Source organism: Dryobates pubescens, chromosome 4, assembly GCF_014839835.1.
Source record: "Dryobates pubescens isolate bDryPub1 chromosome 4, bDryPub1.pri, whole genome shotgun sequence".
In the NCBI taxonomy this organism is placed as follows: Eukaryota; Metazoa; Chordata; class Aves; order Piciformes; family Picidae; genus Dryobates; species Dryobates pubescens.
In genome coordinates this window covers 11,851,232-11,868,750 of record NC_071615.1, presented here as the reverse complement: position 1 = coordinate 11,868,750, position 17,519 = coordinate 11,851,232, and the positions used below count along the sequence as shown (strand labels likewise).

The following is a 17,519-nucleotide window of genomic DNA, read 5'->3' as shown; positions in this document are numbered from 1 at the left end:
CCATCCCCACCACCAGGTGCAGCCCTTGCCCTGGTCACCCCTCCCTGAAAACCACGGGAGCCACAGCATTCCCCCACGGGGGCTTTATTGTCTTGTGCCTGGGGAGTGGGAGGAGGCAGGGACCCTGCACCAGGCCGGCTGGGTGCAGGGTCTCTGAGGGCGAGGAGGGTGCAGGGATGTGAGCTCGGGCTGCCTGGGGGCCAGCTTGGCCCTGGGGGCTGGCCGGTGGGGGCATATGGCTTCTCTCCTTCAGTGCTACTGCCGGCAGGGCCGGGGCGTGCTGGGGACACTGTGACCGAGCCCGAGGGGTCTCCCGTGTTGGCAGGGCTCCGGGGCCCTCAGCTCTCCTCCTCGGGGACAGGGGCTGCTGCTGGGCTCTTGCTCCTCTCCTCGCTGTCACCCGCGGGCAGGAGCAGCGCCGGGCTGGGGCTGGAGTGCCGCTGCTTGCGCATGAAGGGGAAAACCCTGTGGGCAGAGCGGGGTCAGCACTGGTGGGGACCACACTACCACCCCGGATGGCATTCCCTGCTCTCACCGCTGCTTCTTGGTCTCTGGAGGGATGATGGCCTCTGCCAGGAGGTTCTTGTATAGGTCTGACTTGAGGAACCGTGGGTAGGAGTCCTGGGAGACCAGAGGCATCAGGCTCCTGCTCAAACCTGCCCTGCACAGCCCACCCCTGCCTTCCCCTACCTTCTTCATCAGCATGTAGATGTGCATCTGGGCATCATCCATCACGTAGCGATGGGGAGTCTTGATGCCTTCCAGCGTCCTCTCCATCGTCTTGCTGTCGATGTTCACCCAGCGCGTGGCCCCAGGAGCCAGGAACTGCCTGGGGAGTCACAGCTGCTGGTGAGCACCCAGTTCTCAGCAGGATGTAGCAGCACGGTGGCTTGGCCCCCACCAAAGCCCAACCCCCTAAATCCTCAGCCCGTTGGCACTCACTGGTAGATGGAGTCCACGATCTCATCGATGCGGGACTGCTCCCCATAGCGCAGCTCCTCACACGCCTCCCAGAAGCTCAGGTTCTCAGCTGGGGAGGGGGGCACAGTGTTGGGGATGGGGTGAGGCCCCCAGGCCATTACTGCTGCACCCACAGCCCAGCCAGCTGGTGGGCCAAATGCCAAAGATGGAGCCAGCTGCTGCAGTGGGTGGTAGGTCCAGGGATGCTGGGATGTGGTAGTGGGTCAAGGGCTGCCAGGACAGCTTGGTCTGGGGGTGCTGGGATGTGGTGGTAGCTTTGAGGTTGCCAGGATGGGGCAGTAGGTTTGGTGATGCCAGGACGGCACAATGGATTAGGTGGTACTGGGCCATGGTGATGGGTCTGGGGGTGCTGGGACAGGTGAGTGAGCTGGGGGCACCAGGAGGTGACTGTGTGTGGGGATGCTGGGATGGAGCAGTGAGTGAGGGGAAGTGGAGCTGAGACTGCTCACCGCTGAACTCCTTCTTGAGGAATTCAAGGAGCTGTGCCCGGCCCAGAGGGTCCATGAGGAGTTCACTGAAGTTGAAGCCCCAGCGCTCCACACGCAGCTTTGTGGGGGTTGGCACCCTGAGGGGAACACCACTGTTGGGGTGGGCAGTGGGCAGCTTTCCCGTGGGGTGGGGTGCTGGGGGGGGATGAGTGCTTACGTGGGGGCATTCATGGCCCAGTACGTGGTGTCGTCTGTGATCCAGGGGTTGCTGGGCAGACAGCCAGACATGATGGGGTCATGAGGCACGTACTGCTCGTTGAACTTGATGTACCTGCCAGGAGTGGCAGCTGGGGGTGGCCAGAGCCACCAGCTCACCACTGCCACCAGCCCCAGCAGCCATGGGGACATGGTGGGAGGATGGGGGGGGTTGGTGCTCAGCATCTGCTCCCCATCAAGAGTGATGGCAGTGTGGGTGCTGCCATGCCAGCAGCTGGCTGCAGGGGTGCAGGTGCCCCCACACCCTGATGGAGACCCTTCCCACAGCCAGGGCAGCTAGCAGCCACTCACCCCTCAAGGCAGATGGAGGACTTCACTCTGGTCCTGGCCATGGCCTTCCTGCAGTACTCAATCTGGGGCCGTGTGCAGGGCAGGTGTCAGGGGTGCCCGGCAGCCCCTGTCCCCTGAAGCCACCCCCAGCCCCACCCCACTCACCTCCCGCTTGTAGTAATCCATGTTCTTGGTCTGCAGCAGATGCACAGAGCTGGGTGAGGACGTGCTGGGCCCAGGACATTGTGCCCACCAGCCCTGCCATTGCCACCATGGGCAAGGACCCAGGCATCCAGAACCCCTCCTTGCCCTGGTATCCTCTGACCACGCCTGTGGTCTCCAGCCCCATCCCCACCTGCTTCTGGCTCAGCCATCACAGCCCAGGGGCTTGACCCCACAACCCCAGCGTTAGTGACCAGCCCCAGGTTAGTGACACTTACGTGGGCAGAGGGCACAGAACACGGCGCAGAGAAGAGAAAGCAGGTAGTTAGTGAGGAGAGCCTGGGGCAGGGGTCACTGGGGCAGCGTTAGTGGGATCATGCCACAGGGAAGGGCCCAGCAGAGGGTTCCCACAGGGATTAGGGGTGAGGGCACAGAGGGATGGCATGCACATGGGTGAAATATGTGGACTTCCCAGCTCAGCTGGGACACACAGATGTTAGCAGAGCTGGGCTTCCCTCCAACATGAGTACGACCTAGTGGGGGATAGCCAGGCACCCACTGGGGCAGCTGGGCACACACAGGGGGGTGTACCCTGTGCCCATCGCCAGCCCCAGGGGTGCCTGGCCCCCTGCTCACCAGCTGGACACGGGTGGTGTGGCTGTTCCTGCGCTCAGGGCCCTGCTCCAGCACACTGGGGGCTCCTGGCTGCAATAAGAATCATGCTGGGGGCTGATGGGAGCCAGCGGGCCTGGGCTGTGCCCAGTGCCAGGCCGGTGCCCAGGGCTGCACCCTGAGCCCAGCACCACTCGCTCCCTCAGCCCACCCTCACCGGGGGCCGGTTGACGAGCCAGTAGGCCTGCTCCTGGCAGTCGATGACGATGCGGTCGCCCTTCCTCCGCTGCTTGGCTGCCCTGCCCATGCAAAGGCAGTGGGGAGGTGCTGGCACCCTGCCTTCCCTGGCATCCAAGGGTGCTCCATCCCCAGCGGGGTGCAGCGGGACCATGCCCACACTCACCGGAGCTGCTCTCGTGCCTGCATCACCACAAAGTCCCACGTGTGGTTGATCCGCTTGTGCAGGAGGTTGTAGTTGTCCTAGAGAGCAGCAGCAGCTGTGTCACCCAGGAGGGCACAGCATGCCAGCTGTCCCCTTGTCTGGCTCAGGGTGCCATTGCTGCCCCTGCACCCCCATGGGTGAGCTGAGGCCCTCATCATAGGCATGGGGAGGGCACCACTCACCTTCTCGTGCTCAATCAGGTCACCCTGCTTGCGGATATTTTTCTTGGCCAGGTAAATGGCTACAAGAGGAGTGGTGGCACCTCAGGGTGGGCCAGGAGGGGGCTGCAGCCCCTGCTGGTGCCAGCAGCACAGAGGCACCTACCATAATCTAGCTCTGTGGCTGGCCATTTAGTGCTGGTCCAGAAATAGGGGGTCTGTGGGGGAAAAGAGTTGAGGCACACACCATGTGGTGCCACAGTGCCAAGCCAGGGGAGCACCAAGCCCAGAGCAGTGCCCATGCCACGGTGGAGCGTACCTGGAAGCGGTAGGGTGACTCGTCTGCCCGCAGCACCAGGTTGCGGGGGTCTCTGAGGGGGTAGATGTAGCCATGCTTCACGATCAGGTTGCCGAGGTGCAGTGATTCTGGGGGGAGCAGCAGCTGCAGGGGGCTGTATGGTTGCTCAGTAGCCCCTATCGCCCCCGCACTGGCAGCTGCCTGTGCCAGGGCACTCACCCTCCTCAGAGATGCCGTACTTCTGGATGAGCCACTCCACGATGTCATTCCCTGGGGACCAAGAAAGCATTAGTGGTGGTGCCACGGGGTTCCCCCAGACCGGGTACAGGGAGGTTCAGAAGCTGGGCATCCTGGCACGGCATGGTGGGGTCACACAGGGTGATGAAGGCCCTGCCAAGGACGTGCTGGGCTGCCTGCCCTGGTGAGTGCCCGCCCTGCTCAGCCGATGCATAATTGATCCCAGCTGCAGTGCTGAGCACCCGTGGGTGGGGGGAGGCAAGCAGCATGGGGTGCCACAGGGCTGGGTGCAGTGCTGGGGCCACCCAGAGAGCACCCACCAGCCTCTTCCACCCCAATTCAGGGACCCACCTGTCATGGCATGGGGGATGACAGTGATGAGCAGGCGCTGGTTCCTCATCTTGATGCCCATGTCGGGGTCCTGCATGCTGACGATCATCTTCTCCATCTGCCGGGCAACGCTCACCACACTCAGCCCCGTCCTCTGAGCACACCAGGCCTGGGCATGGCATGGCTTCCCCCACCCCAACCCAGGGAACAGTGCTCAGCCTGGGGACAGCCTGACAACCCGCAGCTGGACCTGGGGCACTCTGTGCCCAGCTCAGGGATAGCCTAACTTCCCTCACCCAGACCCAAGGCAGCCTGTGCCCAGCCCAGGGAAACCCTGACTTCCCTTTCTCCAACCCAGGGTACTCTGTGCTAGTTTCAGGGACAGCCTGGCACCCTGCAGCCAGACGTAGGGAACCCTATGCCCAACTTAGACACGACGTGGCACCCCCCCACCCCAAAGCAGGGCACCCTGTGTTCAGCCCGGGCACAGCCTGGCACCCCGCAGCCGTACCTCATCACCCTGTGCCTGGAGCAGGGCCAGCCCGGCATCCTGCAGCCCGATCTGGGGCACCCAGCCCCTGGGCATTTCTGGGCCGTCTTTGGGGCTGGGGCAGCAGCCCGGGCCGGAGGGCGCGGTCTGAGCCCGCAGCTCCGGAGCACTACCCGTGGGTGTCCCAGCGCGGCGGTGCCGGGGTAGTGCCGCTGTCCCTCGGGGCACTATGCGCTGCCGGTCCCCGGCGATCCCGACGCCCGTGCCGCCGGCGGTGCCCGGTGCCCGCATTGCCCAGTGCAGTGCCTGTGCCCGGTCCCACAGTCCCAGTGCCCGGTTCCCGGTCCCCGAAGGGCTAGTGCCCAGTCTCTACAGCCCCAGTGTCCAGTCCCCGCGGTCCCCAGGGTACCGGTGCCCGTCGGCCGGGCCGCCTCTGTTGCCCACAGCGCCTGGTCCCGGCTCGGTGCCAGCCGTCTGTGGGCCGGTCCCGGCTCACCTTACGCAGACAGGGCATCTGGAGGCGCGGGGACCGGCCGCGGGGGCCGCCGATGGTCATCGCGGGAGCGCGCCCCGAGCTGCGCCGCTCACCCCGGCCCTGCCCGGCCCCGCCCCTGGCCCCGCCCCTGGCCTGGCCACGCCCTGCGCTGGGCACCACCGAGCCTCGACCCCGGGACCCGGGACCCGGCACCGGCCCTCTCCCTGCCTACTGGGCTCCACTGACCGAGTTCCTCCGACCCCGCACCGCCCGGTGCCGTGGCTCTGCGCCGGGCCGGGAAAGCACAGGGCTGGCCCCGGGGGGTACCGGTGGCTGCCCGGTGCAGGCACAAGGGGGAACCACTGTAGCTGTTGCAGCGGCTGAGCCGGCAGCGTGCGGGCAGGGCGCGGGCAGGGCATCGAGGGTACCGGCAGGGTTGTGAGGGGTTGTGGGCAGCGTGGATGTGCTGGCAGGATGTGGGCAAGCAGCACACAGGGTGTGGGCAGTGCGAACTGGGTGCTGGCTGGGTGCGAGCAGCGTGCAGGTACTGCAGGGTGAAGTGCGGGCAGTGCTTTGGGGTTACAGGCCGGGTGCGGGCAGCACGGGCAGGGTACGGTCAGATTGCGGCCAGCGTGTTGGGTAGCGCGTCCAGGGTGCGAGCAGTGCAGGGTGAAGCGCGGGCATTGCATTGGGGTTACAGGCAGGGAGCGGGCAGTGTGCGGGCAGCGCGGGGCGGGCACGCACGGCCGATGAGCTCACTGCAGTCTCGCCGCCCATGAGCGGCGGGGCTGGAGCCGCCCGGCGCCGAGGGGCGGGGGCGGGCGGGGGCGGGCAGCGGAGCCGCCGCGTCTGCGGGAGCCGCCGCCGCCGCCGCCCCGCCGGGCAGCGCCGGGGAGCGCAGCGGGGGAGCAGCGGGGCTGGGGCGGGAGCGGGAGCGGAGCAGCCGTCACCGGCGAGCTCGGCGGCACCGGGCGAGAGGAGCGCGGCCGCTGGCCCCGGAGGAGCAGCCGACGCCGGCAGAGCCGCGCCCCGGGCCCCGGTAGCGGCCGCCCCGCCCGGCCCCGGGGGCGCTGGGCCCCCCTCCCGGTCCGGCTTAGCCATGCTCGGCCTGGATGTGTGCGAGGCCGGCGGGCAGCTGCTGGAGCTGCTCTGGCTGGCGCTGTGCTACCGAGGTGAGTAGCGGTGAGAGGGTATCGCCCGGGTGCCCCGGGAGAGGGGGGAGCATCGCCCCGGGTCTCCAACAGGTGAGCGGAACCCCGGGCACCCAGGGCGTTCCTGAGCGAGTATCGCCCCAGGCCCCGGGGGACCAGAGCATCCCGTGGGATAGGGGGACCCTCCCCAGCCGCCCCTACCACCGGGCAGCCTGTTCTGTGCCACCCAGCGCGTGTCACCCTGTCCTGCCACCCTTGCAGGGCTGGGAGAGCTCCTGGGTGGGTGCATCCCTGAGCTGGGAGCCAGTGTGGATGGGCGCCACACGCTGCCAGGGTGCAGAGGCCTTTGCCAGGGTGCACCCAGGGGTGCAGCAAGGCCACCGCTCCATGCCCTGGTCACCCCTGCTACCCTGGGGATCCACACAGCTGGCCCTGTGGCCCCTACCCCAGACTGTGCCCCCTGCGTGTCCTCAGGGATGGGGTTTCCAGGGGCTTTGAGGAGCTCAGGACTTGCAGTCAGAAGGGTGATGGATGTGGGGAGGAAAAAGCAGCAGTCAGGACAGAGACAGGGGCTGTGGAGATACCACCCACCCTTGTACCCCCCACTGCCTGGCACCCATTAGATCCACCATTTGCCCCAGAGCTGCTTTTTGATCCCTGCAGTCACTGGCAGTTTGGGTTTAGGGTGGTAGATGGGGCTGGTGGTTACCCAGCAGGATTGAAGGGGGCTGCGGGGTGGTGACAAGGACCTCTCTGAGTGACAGGATGTGAAGGGCACATGTGGGCCATGGTGGGCTGCAAACAGCCCTCCCCCCCCCCGCCCTGTGCATACCACACAGGCACCAGCTTGCCTTGCTCTGTGACTGTGTGGAAATGCAGCTGGTGGCAACGCCTCAGGTCTCAGCTGTGCCACCAGGCCGCGGTGACACGGAGCCTGGTGGTGTCCCCACAGCCCCAGGAAGGGGGACAACTCGGTTGCCCATGGGGTATTGCCCACATCTATCCATGGCATCTGCCAACTCAGACCACCTGCCCACTGGTGCCTGCCTGTCAGGGGGTGGGGGTGTCCCCCGGGTGTCCCTGGGACTGCCACTGCCTGTCCCCTGCAGACATCATGGCTGACAAGGAGGGGGTGACGCTGTCGCTGGAGGAGGAGGAGGATGCCGACGTGGCCCTGGCGTATAAGACACCGGAGAAGAAGAGCCTGCAGGAGATCCAGGAGCTGGACCCAGGGGACGAGAGCCTGCGGAAGTACAAGCAGGCTCTGCTGGGTGCCATCCCTGCTGTCCTGGGTAAGGCTGGGGGCTGCCTGCCAAGCTGGGCATCCACATCAGTACCCTGGCACCCCAGCACCCTGGTAACATAGGGGTGCAGGTGATGCAGCCTCTGTGGAGGCTCTCTCCAGGCTCAGGCATCCCCAGCACCACAGAGCATCCCCAGCAGGGAGGACACATCCTAGCTGGCATTCCCCGTGGGTGCTGCCCATGCCTCCCACCTGTGCGGGGACCCTGGCATCCCCCGGGAGGGTGATGGCTGCCTGGGGACCCCGGTTGCCATGGATATGGGATCACCGCTGCAGTTTCCATAGGAACGGCTACAAGGGACCGGGAAATTCATTGGGATGACAGATGAAGTGAGCAGCTGCAGGGCCCGGGCTGGCACGGCTGTGGGTGCCCAGGCAGTGCCTCCTCTCCCGCAGCAGCCACCCCAGCCTGGTGCTGCCCTCGGTGCCTTCAGTACCTGGGCTGGGGAGGGGGCTGCACGGGTCCAGCGCCCTGGTGGGTGCAGGGAGCCTGGGGGGGATGTGCCAGTTGGTAAGGTGTGTGCGAGCCAGAGGAGTGCCCTATGGAGGGTGTGCAGCCTGGGGGGAAATGTGCAGGCTGGTGGGGTGCAAGCTGCTGAGGGAGTGCAGGCTGGGCTGGATGCCTTTGCTTGCATGTGCTACCTCCTCCCTGCTGACCTTGAGCCACTCCTGAGCCAGGGATCATCTCGCCTCAACCCCAGCAGGTAGCTGTGGCTGGGGCCGTTGAATATGGTCCTACCTCAAAGGTGTTGATGTCAGTGCTAGGACTGACCTGAGATGCCTTCTACCTGGGCTGCCCAGCACACTTTGGCTCCTAACACCCCTTCTCTGGATGCTGTGACCCATTGTGCCATTACAGGTGCCATGGGCAATGCCCCTCCAGCTGTGCTGGGGTGGAGATGCCAGTGCCAAGGTACTGGACATGGGTGGGTCTAAGTTTGTGCCCTGCCACTTGTTCCTAGATGCCAGCATTCCCAATGTGCAGGTGACAAAGCTCACCCTGATGTGTGAGCAGGCTCCTGGACCCATCACCATGGACCTTACAGGTGAGTGGTGAGGGTACCCATGGGAGGAGGAGGAAGGGGAGCTGGGCTGATGGGCCATTTTCCTGTGCAGGAGACCTGGAGGTGCTCCAGGGCCAGGCCTTTGTGCTGAAGGAGGGAGTGGACTACAGGGTGAAGGTGTCCTTCAGGGTGAGTTGGGTGTGTGGTGCCCTGTACCCATTGTCTGGGCATGGCCTTGCTGCTCTCATACCCTGGAGTCCCTGCTCTGAGAGGTCTCTGCTCCCCATGGGTCCCTTTTCCTGCATCTCCCTTTCTCACAGGGTCCCTCCTGCCACCTATAGGTCTCTGCTGCCCCAAAGTCCCTGCCACCTTGGGATGTCTGCTCCCTGCCCCTCCTTCCTGGGGTCTGTGCCCCTACTGGGGGTCCCCCGTGCTCTGCCTGATGTCCCTGACCACTCTGGGGTCCCTGTTCTCCTGTGTCCTTTCTATCCTGGAAAGCCTTACTGTCCTCAGCATCACCAGGGTGCTGCCAATCCCATGGTCCTTGCCCCTTCTGAGGGCTGCCACCTTCAGGTCCATGTCTCTTTCAGAGGTCCCAGTCATGCTGGCTTTCTGCCTTTCTCAGAAGTCCCTGGAGGTCTCTGCCCCTCTTTGGGGCAGGTGTGTGGTGTTCCTACCATGTTGGAGCCCTTGTCCCTTTTGGGGGTTGCTGCAGCCCTTGATGCTGCTCAGTGCCCAGCCCTTGCCAAGAAGCTGGATTTCCTGGGTGGGTTCAGGAAAGGGCACTAGCTGCAGGTGCCATTCCAAGGCCAGACATCCTCAGGGCAGCAGTGGTGGTGCTGTGCTGCTGGCCACCTACGCATGGCTCCCCTGCCTTCTGCCCACAGGTGAACAGGGAGATCGTCTGTGGGCTGCGGTGCCTGCACCTCACCTACCGCCGGGGCCGGCCCGGTGAGTGGGGTTGGGGTGGGGGGAGCGCGGTGGGGGGGTCCGTGCCGCCCTGGCCTCACTCACCCAGCCCTCCTCTCCCTTCTCTCCCAGTGGACCGCGACGTCTTCATGGTGGGCAGCTATGCGCCGCGGGCGGAGGAGTATGAGGTGGTGACGCCGGCGGAGGAGGCGCCGCGGGGCTGGCTGGCGCGGGGCAGCTACCGCGTGCGCTCCCTCGTCACCGACGACGACAAGACCGAGCACCTCTCCTGGGAGTGGGGCCTCTGCATAAAGAAGGCCTGGGAGGACTGACACCCCCCGCCCTCACCCCTGTTTCCCCCTGCCGGCTCGGGGCTGCGGTGTCTGCCAGCCTGGGGGACCCCTCGCCGGCACCGCCGCGCTTGCCTGGGCTGTGTGAGGGGCTGTGGGGGGTCCCGTGGCGAGCGGGCACCCGCGGCTGTGGTCTTTGCAACCAAAGTTATTTTTAATTGCTGGTTTTTTTTAACTACCGATGCCTGCCTGCTCTTTGCGACGTCCCCAGTGCTGGGGCCGCGGCCATGACCCTGCCACGGTGGCACCGTGCCCGCCTCCCCGCCCGGTCGCAGGCTGTGCTCTTCCATCGCCATTAAACCCTACAGACTGGTCTCTTACTGGTTGTCTGTGTCCCCATCGCCTCTACCCAACCCTTTTCCCCGTCCCCACCACGCTGTGGGGACAGGTGGCTGGAAAATGGCCACCTGGTCCTACTGCTTATCAGCGGTGCTGGGCAGCCAGTAGCAGAGGGCCACGAGCCCCAGGGGACTGGCACCACCCGCCCTGGGTCCCTTATCTGCGTCCTCTTCCCTGGGCACCGGCTTTGGCACCAGCGCCATGCGGGGCTGCAGGGCCCGGGTGGTTTGGCTGCTTGTGCTGTCACTGGCATGGCTGTGCCCAGCACTGGGGGATGAGGAGAAAGATGGGGAGGTGGTGGCCGAGGAGGAAGAAGTGCTCTCAGATGAGCTGGAGGAGGAGGAGAACGTCCTGGTGCTCCATGAGCACAACTTTGCTCGTGCCCTGAGTGAGCACCGGCTGCTGCTGGTGGAGTTCTGTAAGTGTCCCACTGTGGGCAGGGGTGTATGTGGGGGGTGGGCAGGGGCAGACATATGGGCTTGGGTGCAAAAATAGGACACAGGATGGGGGAGTGGGCAGGGGCAAGGCTGCAGGGCAGAGGGACAAGGTCACAGGGCATGGCATGTGCCAGGGCAGGGGGATGGAGACGAGTCATGGAGTAGGGACACAGGCAGAGGATGTGGGATATGGAGCACAGACACATGGTGTGGGTGTGAGCCATGGGCTCTAGTGCAGGCCTCCTGGGCAGGGGCACGAGCTGGAGCTCAACAGGCATAAGCGGCCATTACCTGCCTCCGCAACCTGCCAAGACCACCCTGCCTACTTGGGACACCCCAAAGCTGTCCTGGGGCTGTCCCTAGCACCAATGCTGCACCCTGCCCACAGATGCACCATGGTGTGGGCACTGCCAGCGGCTGGCCCCCAGCTTTGCCCAGGCAGCCACCACGCTGAGGAATGAGTCCAGCCCGGTGCGGCTGGGCAAGGTGGATGCCACGGCACAGACAGCCCTGGCCACCGAGTTTGGAGTCACCTCCTACCCTACGCTCAAGCTCTTCCGTGACGGCAACCGCACCCACCCCGTCGCCTACACCGGTAGGGCTGTGGCACTCGATGAAGTCTGGGTGCTGGGGTGGGCTGGAGTGTAAGGACAGGTGGCAGGGATGATGGTAAGAGGGGTGGCAATGTCTTGCTGGGAGTCAAAGGGTGGTGCTGGCAGGTGACAGCACAGCCACAGTGCACGGGGTGACGGCAGACAGTGCCATGGTGGTAATAGTGGGTGGGTGGTCAGGGGCTGATGGCTCGTGGAAGGGTCAGCAGCTGGGTGGCTGGGGTGATGGTGGGGGCCCCTCTCTGGGTGGCAGGCCGCATGGACGCCGAGGGCATCGTGCGCTGGATGCAGCGTCGGGCCGGCCCCAGCGCCACGCTGCTGCAGGACACCGACACTGCGGCCGCCTTCATCAGCTCCCAGGACTTGGTGGTCGTTGGCTTCTTCAAGGTGGGCTGGGGCTGGGTGGGGGCTGGAGTGTGGCCATGGTGGTGGCTGCGGCCGCTCACGGCATGGCTGTGCAGGACCTGGGGGGTGAGGCAGCCCAGGCGTTTCTCGAGGTGGCCAGCGAGGTGGTGGACATGCCCTTCGGCGTGGCCGAGCAGGACCAGCTCTTCCAGGTGTATGGGCTGTCGGCTGACACCGTCTGCCTCTTCAAGAAGGTGAGGAGGTGGCAGGGGGGTGGCAGGGGCAGCCTGGCCTTCCTCCATCCCTCACTGGCCCCCACCCTGGCAGTTCGACGAGGGACGGACAGACTTCCCTGTGGACCCGACACGGGGGTTGGACACGGCGGAGCTGACCCAGCTGCTCCGTATCCACAGCATGAAGCTGGTGATGGAGTTCAGCAGCGAGGTACAGCCTCTTCTTGCCCACATTTCCATCTCTGTGAGGGCCATGGCTCCCCTGCCCTCAACCTCCTGCTCCTCCCTAGACCTCCAGCCAGATCTTCGGTGTCAAGATCCCCCACCACATGATACTCTTCCTCAACAAGTCATCATCAGACCAGCTGGCATTGCAGGATAGCTTCCGCGCAGCCGCCGGCGCCTTCCGGGGCAAAGTGAGGAGGTCTGGCGGCAGGGACATGGGGCGGTGGCCACAGAGCAACACAGCCTCAGTGTCACTCTTCCCCTGCCCAGGTGCTCTTCGTGGTGGTGGACGTGACTGGATACGGTGCTGAAGTCCTCCCCTTCTTTGGCATGACGCCGGCTGATGCCCCCACCCTGCGCCTGGTCAAGATGGAGAACAACCGCAAGTACCAGATGGAGCAGGACTCCTTCTCGGACACTGCCATACGCAGCTTCATCCAGGCGGTGCTGGACGGCAGGGTGAAGGTGAGGGATGTGGCACCAAGCATGCTTCCCAATGGCAGCTGTGCAGGGAACACCATCCCCTGCTTGCTGATGCTTCTGCTGCCAGGCCTGAGGATTTGGAGGGGCTGTTATGGGAAAGAGGCGGGCACAAGACCACTGATGTGGGGACACAGAGCTGGGATGGTGGCAGGGGGCAAGGGGTGGTCCAAAAGGTAGTACAGGAGCAACTCTGGCTGCATGCTGAGGCCCCTTGCCCCAGCCTGCACTGTGCCACACGGGGCCCCAGCACTGCCCAGCCTGGGTTGTGGCCATCCTGGCTGTCCCCACAGCCCCACCTGCTGAGTGCAGAGCCCCCGGAGGACTGGGACAAGAGGCCTGTGAAAGTCCTGGTGGGGAAGACCTTCGAGCAGGTGGCTTTTGATGAGACCAAGAATGTCTTTGTCAAGTTCTGTAAGTGTGGGGCTGCCCATGGGCCTCCCTGGCCCGTGCCCAGGGGACTCCATGCCATGATGCTGGCAGAGCCCTGGTCCCCTGGCTCATACCTCAGCACTGTGCCCATCCCACAGATGCGCCGTGGTGCTCCCACTGCCAGGCGATGGCAGCTGCCTGGGAGGAGCTGGGTGAGCGCTACAAGGATCACGAGGACATAGTCATTGCTGAGCTGGACTCCACAGCCAACGAGCTGGAGAACATCACCATCAGTGGCTTCCCCACTCTGCACTACTTCCCAGCAGGCCCAGGCAGGAAGGTAGGTGGGGGCACTTGTGGGGCCAGCCTGGCTTCGGCTGCACCAGGGGGACAGGATTACCGCTCATCTCCCTTCTATCCTGCTGCTCCAGATGGTTGAGTACAAGAATGCCAGAGATGTGGAGACCTTCTCCAAGTTCCTGGAAAATGGAGGGACACTGCCTGAGGAGCCACCAGTGGTGAGTGACATTTCCCAATCCGAGGGCCAGGGATTCCCTCCCACCCCAGGGCACTCCCAGACCCTGCTGGGTCGGGGCACAGATTTTGCAGGATGGGGACAGGCAGGGGGGTGTGAGTCCATCCTTGTCTCACTGCTGCCTTCTCCAGCTGTCCAAAAGCCCCGAGAACAGCACAGGGGAGTCGGCCACACTGAGGATGGATGAATCCCGGGATGAGCTCTGAGCCCTGCCCTGCTGGATGAATCCTGGGATGAGCTCTGAGCTCTGCCCTGCTGACTGAATCCCAGGATCAGGTCTGAGCCCTGCCCTGCTGGATGAATCCTGGGATGAGCTCTGAGCCCTGCCCTGCTGGATGAATCCTGGGATGAGCTCTAAGCCCTGCCCTGCTGGATGAATCCTGGGATGAGCTCTGAGCCCTGCCCTTCTTGCCGTGATAAACGACCTGGAAAAGGTGCAGGCTCTGGTCTGTGTCTGCAGCTCCACAGCACCACGAGGTGCATATCTTGGGGGACACCCATGTGTCTTAGGGACACAGCAGGAATGAGGATGGGCAGAGCCTGCAAAACCACAGGGCAGGTTGGCCATGGAGGGTTTGCAAGGGGTCTTCTGCTCATCCAGACAGCCCTTCAATAACATGGGGTAGTTGAGGCTGCAGAGGGCAAAGCCCTGAGGGGAGCCCAGTACTTGCCACACTGGCCCTTGTGCAGAGCTGCCAGGGTGCAGGTGGTGGAGGACCAGCTAGGGTCTCTGTGACCCAAAGGCAGCCTTCTCATCCCCAGCCACAATCACATCTCAGCCCCAGGGATCACATTATCTCAGTATGGTGAAGGTTGGAAGGGACCTCTGGAGATCGAGTCCAAGCCCCCTGCTAAAGTAGGGGCACCCACAGCACCGTGCCCAGGAAGCTCTCCAGAGAAAGAGACCTCACAACCTCTCTGGGCAGCCTCCTTCCCTGCCTGCTCCAGCACCCTTACACCAAAGAAGTTTCTCCTCAGGTTCATATGGAACCTCCTGGGTTCCAGTTTGTGCTCACTGCCCCTTGCCCTGATGCTGGACACTACTGAGAGGAGTCTGGACCCAGCCTCTTGTCCCTCACATTTCAACTCTTGCTGAGCATTGATCAGATCCCATCTGGGGCTGCTCTTCAGCCTCAAGAGCCCCAGTGCTCTCAGCTTTCCTCCTCAGAGAGATGCTCCAGGCCCCTCAGAATCTGTAGCCTCCACTGGATTCTCTCTAGTCTCTTGTGAACTGGGGAGCCTAGAACTGGACCCAGTACTCTGTCTGTGACCTCTCAAGGTCAGAGTAGAGGTGGAGAACCTGGGTTTACCTGCTGGCTGATCACAGATAGTGAAAGCAAGAAAACCCCAACACAGGGTCCCCTCCAAACCCTGGCATCATCCCTCGTCCCTGGGCCTGCAGATCGCACGCCCTGGGGAATTCCTCCGTAGGTAGTGTGTTGATCCCCTGGGACCAGGACCTGCTTGGCCACCCCTCCAGGGAGCTCCCCTCCCAGCTTGCCCAGCCCCACCATGTGCCCAGGCCCCTGGCCTGCCCTGCCCCGGGGCCCCGGGTGTCGGCTGCGCGGGGAAGGAAGCAGACAGCAGGCACAGGGAGCTGGGGTTTTATTTCCTTTATCCAAGTACCTCTGAGACGTTCATTGTACAAGGGCAGCACAGAGCGCAGAGCCGGCGGCGCCGGCGACCGCTGTACATATTTACAGGGGACCCCCTGAGAAGAAGAGGGGGAGAGGGAAATCCCAGGCACGGTCCCAGCATCACCAGCACCACACCCTCGGGAAACAGGGCTGAGAACCGCTCGGAGCGCCGGCCCCGGGCGGAGAACCACCGCGACCCGGGCCGGGCTGCCCGAGGGGAGTAGGCAGGTCACAGCCCTGTGTCTGGAAGGCACTCGGTGATGTTTACTGCAGGCTGTGCCGCTGGGTCCCCGGCAGCTCCAATGTGCCACCAAGCGCAGCACTGGGCAGGCTGAGCACTGCCGTGAAGTCCCTGGGCTTTAGCAGCTGCCTTGGTTGCTGTGGGTGGGCAAGGGCTGGTCTGAAGGAGCTGGCACAGGGCTAGGAATAAGGCAGGGCTGATGGTGGCAGCGGAAGCACCAGTGCAGCTCCCAGCTTTCTTGTGTCTGAGTAAGCCCAGGAGGCTTCCCAGGGTGCTGGCTGCTGTATGGGCTACCCTGACCCTACACAAGCCCCACAGATTGGTATCAAGAACTCTCACTGCATTTGGCAGCAGGCTGAAGGGCCCTAGTGCTGCCCTCTTTGAGGCACAAAAGCTGACAGAAGACAGAGGGCTCAAAAAAGACACTTCCCCCCCCCCCCGCCCCAGCTTTAGTGTCTAATCAGTTCCTGTTCCTTTTGTTTCTCCTAAAGAGTCCCCTGACCGAAAAGCTGGAGCTCAGCACCAGGGGTCTGGGCACACAGGTGCCAGCCCCCTGCGGAACTGCAGCACCCTCCTGGGAAGTAAATCCTTCTCCAGGGAAACAGGGTTGGGGGGACAAGTGGATGGGCCATGGGGCACCAGCACCCAGCTTGCTGCTCTGGCTCTGAGCTGCACCTCACCCCATGGGAAGCCCCAGCCCGGTGAGCTGGCACTGACCTAGACAGCCTTTGGGGATTCAGTTGGTCACAAGAAAGCTCAGGAGGAACAAAACCATCCTATCACATCCAGCAGCTGAGACTGCCAGGCAGGTGGGAGACCACCTTGTTCTGAATGACTCAATGGTCTTCTGAGGTGAGCTGAGCCACAGCCCCTCTCGAGCAGGGCCTTCCATGTTGGCTGGGGGACAGCAGCTCTGCCCCGGCACCGCTCTGAGGCCGTCCCCAGTGGGGGACAGGGGGCTGTGGAGGCGAGGAGCAGCTGGGCACTGGCTGTGCAGTACCTGCAGGTTGGACACTGACATAAGAGCACTGTGACATGGGAAATATTCTCCTTTTATTACAATATATCAAAAATATGCAGCTTTAGTAAACAAGGTCATATTACACTTTCTAACGCACTGTACAATGCTACATTACACTTAAATTCGGCATGGAGAGGGAGCTCAGGCTCCCACCAGCAGCTCCCTCAGGTGAGACGATGTCCACCGGCAGCTGGGAGCTCGCCCAGGTCCGTGCCAGAGCAGGGCAGATTGCCGCCCTCTGCCCTGGGCTCAGCTGGCACCTGCCAGCAGCAGCGCTGCCAGCGTCTGCCCCAGGCCCTCTCCTGCGGGTCCCAGAGTCTTTCACAGTCCTGTCCTCATGCCTTGGCAGCTCTGGAGCTTAGTCAATCTTCTCCACCTTGCCGATGATCTTCTCCTCGAAGATGGGCAGGATGGTGTCGTCCTCCCGCACCTCCTCGAACACCACGCCGCAGTCGAACTCGTCACTCACTTTCTTGAAGTAATACCTGAAGCCCAGGGACGTGGGGGCAGAGGATAAAGAGCAGAGCAGGTGAATGGTCACGGGGGCAACACAGGCCTCAAAACCAAGTATTGCTCTTCCTAGCCCCTGAGCTTGTAGTGGACGTAGAGCAGTTCCCTCAGACATGGAGGCAGCTGGGGCCACACCTTTGCCCCTGCCTTCATCCACCGAACAAAACAGCGTGGTCACGATGTGTGCAGGCACGTTCAGGAACTCCAGCCCCAAATCCAAGCCCACCCTGAGCTGCCTCTAAAGTGGCTGAAGGCACCCATGCTGGTTGAGCATTTCTAGGCAGCCTTTCCCATGGCAGTCAATATTTGGAAGGGAGACTTAGAGAGCTACACACCTCATGCCTGGCTACGCCGGGACTCCAGCAGGACTCAGCCTCCCTGTCCTCACTGGAGGAAAGTTTGGGAGGAGCCAAAAGAGCTTTGGAAACTAGAGTGTTCCTCACAGCATCACTCAGCACTGGCTGAAGAGTGTTCCTCACAGCATCACTCAGCACTGGCTGAAGAGTGTTCCTCACAGCATCACCCAGCACTGGCTGATGCTTCTCACCAGCCCAGAACCTCACAAGGCCTTGCAGGGCAGCTCAGCAGCTTCTGTTGGAAGGTGCAAACCATGCTGGAGGACAAAACCCAATCTGCCCTGTCCCTGAAACCTGCTTC

At 63.4% G+C, this 17,519-nt stretch overlaps 4 protein-coding genes across 11 annotated transcripts in view; 2 read left to right on the top strand and 2 right to left on the bottom strand.

Annotated features, from left to right (window-relative positions):
• Nucleotides 1-80: 80 nt before the first annotated feature.
• RGS11 (regulator of G protein signaling 11) lies at nt 81-5,286 on the bottom strand. 4 transcript variants are annotated; one of them, XM_054180580.1, is made up of 17 exons: nt 5,181-5,286; nt 4,216-4,312; nt 3,847-3,897; nt 3,649-3,755; nt 3,496-3,547; nt 3,354-3,412; nt 3,133-3,209; nt 2,947-3,028; nt 2,754-2,822; nt 2,121-2,150; nt 1,977-2,038; nt 1,627-1,740; nt 1,431-1,546; nt 943-1,030; nt 691-829; nt 536-621; nt 81-465 (listed from the first exon to the last, which is right to left on the bottom strand). In XM_054180580.1, the coding sequence occupies exons 1-17, from the start codon at nt 5,238-5,240 to the stop codon at nt 339-341; spliced, it is 1,416 nt and encodes a 471-aa protein (XP_054036555.1). In that variant the 5' UTR covers nt 5,241-5,286; the 3' UTR covers nt 81-338. The 4 variants fall into 4 exon arrangements, with proteins under 4 accessions (XP_054036555.1, XP_054036557.1, XP_054036556.1 ...); XM_054180582.1 differs by having other exon boundaries at nt 1,627-1,677; XM_054180581.1 differs by having other exon boundaries at nt 2,121-2,144.
• A 79-nt stretch (nt 5,287-5,365) lies between these two features.
• Nucleotides 5,366-10,189, top strand: ARHGDIG (Rho GDP dissociation inhibitor gamma). Its single transcript, XM_054180579.1, has 6 exons — nt 5,366-6,331; nt 7,420-7,602; nt 8,576-8,659; nt 8,730-8,806; nt 9,505-9,568; nt 9,659-10,189. Exons 1-6 carry the CDS (start codon nt 5,935-5,937, stop codon nt 9,856-9,858), a joined length of 1,005 nt encoding a protein of 334 aa, XP_054036554.1. The 5' UTR covers nt 5,366-5,934; the 3' UTR covers nt 9,859-10,189.
• A 227-nt stretch (nt 10,190-10,416) lies between these two features.
• On the top strand, nt 10,417-13,659 carry PDIA2 (protein disulfide isomerase family A member 2). The gene is made up of 11 exons (XM_054180722.1): nt 10,417-10,633; nt 11,041-11,247; nt 11,517-11,650; nt 11,725-11,862; nt 11,936-12,052; nt 12,132-12,257; nt 12,337-12,531; nt 12,840-12,960; nt 13,077-13,258; nt 13,350-13,436; nt 13,585-13,659. The coding sequence occupies exons 1-11, from the start codon at nt 10,417-10,419 to the stop codon at nt 13,657-13,659; spliced, it is 1,599 nt and encodes a 532-aa protein (XP_054036697.1).
• A 2,337-nt stretch (nt 13,660-15,996) lies between these two features.
• Nucleotides 15,997-17,519, bottom strand: part of AXIN1 (axin 1) — a 78,595-nt gene continuing 77,072 nt past the window's right edge. For all 5 annotated transcript variants that reach the window (XM_054180577.1, XM_054180575.1, XM_054180578.1 and 2 more), the window contains one exon: nt 15,997-16,837. In XM_054180577.1, coding sequence (XP_054036552.1) covers nt 16,711-16,837 — 127 coding nt within the window. In that variant the 3' untranslated portion in view covers nt 15,997-16,710. The remainder of the gene's footprint in view (nt 16,838-17,519) is intronic.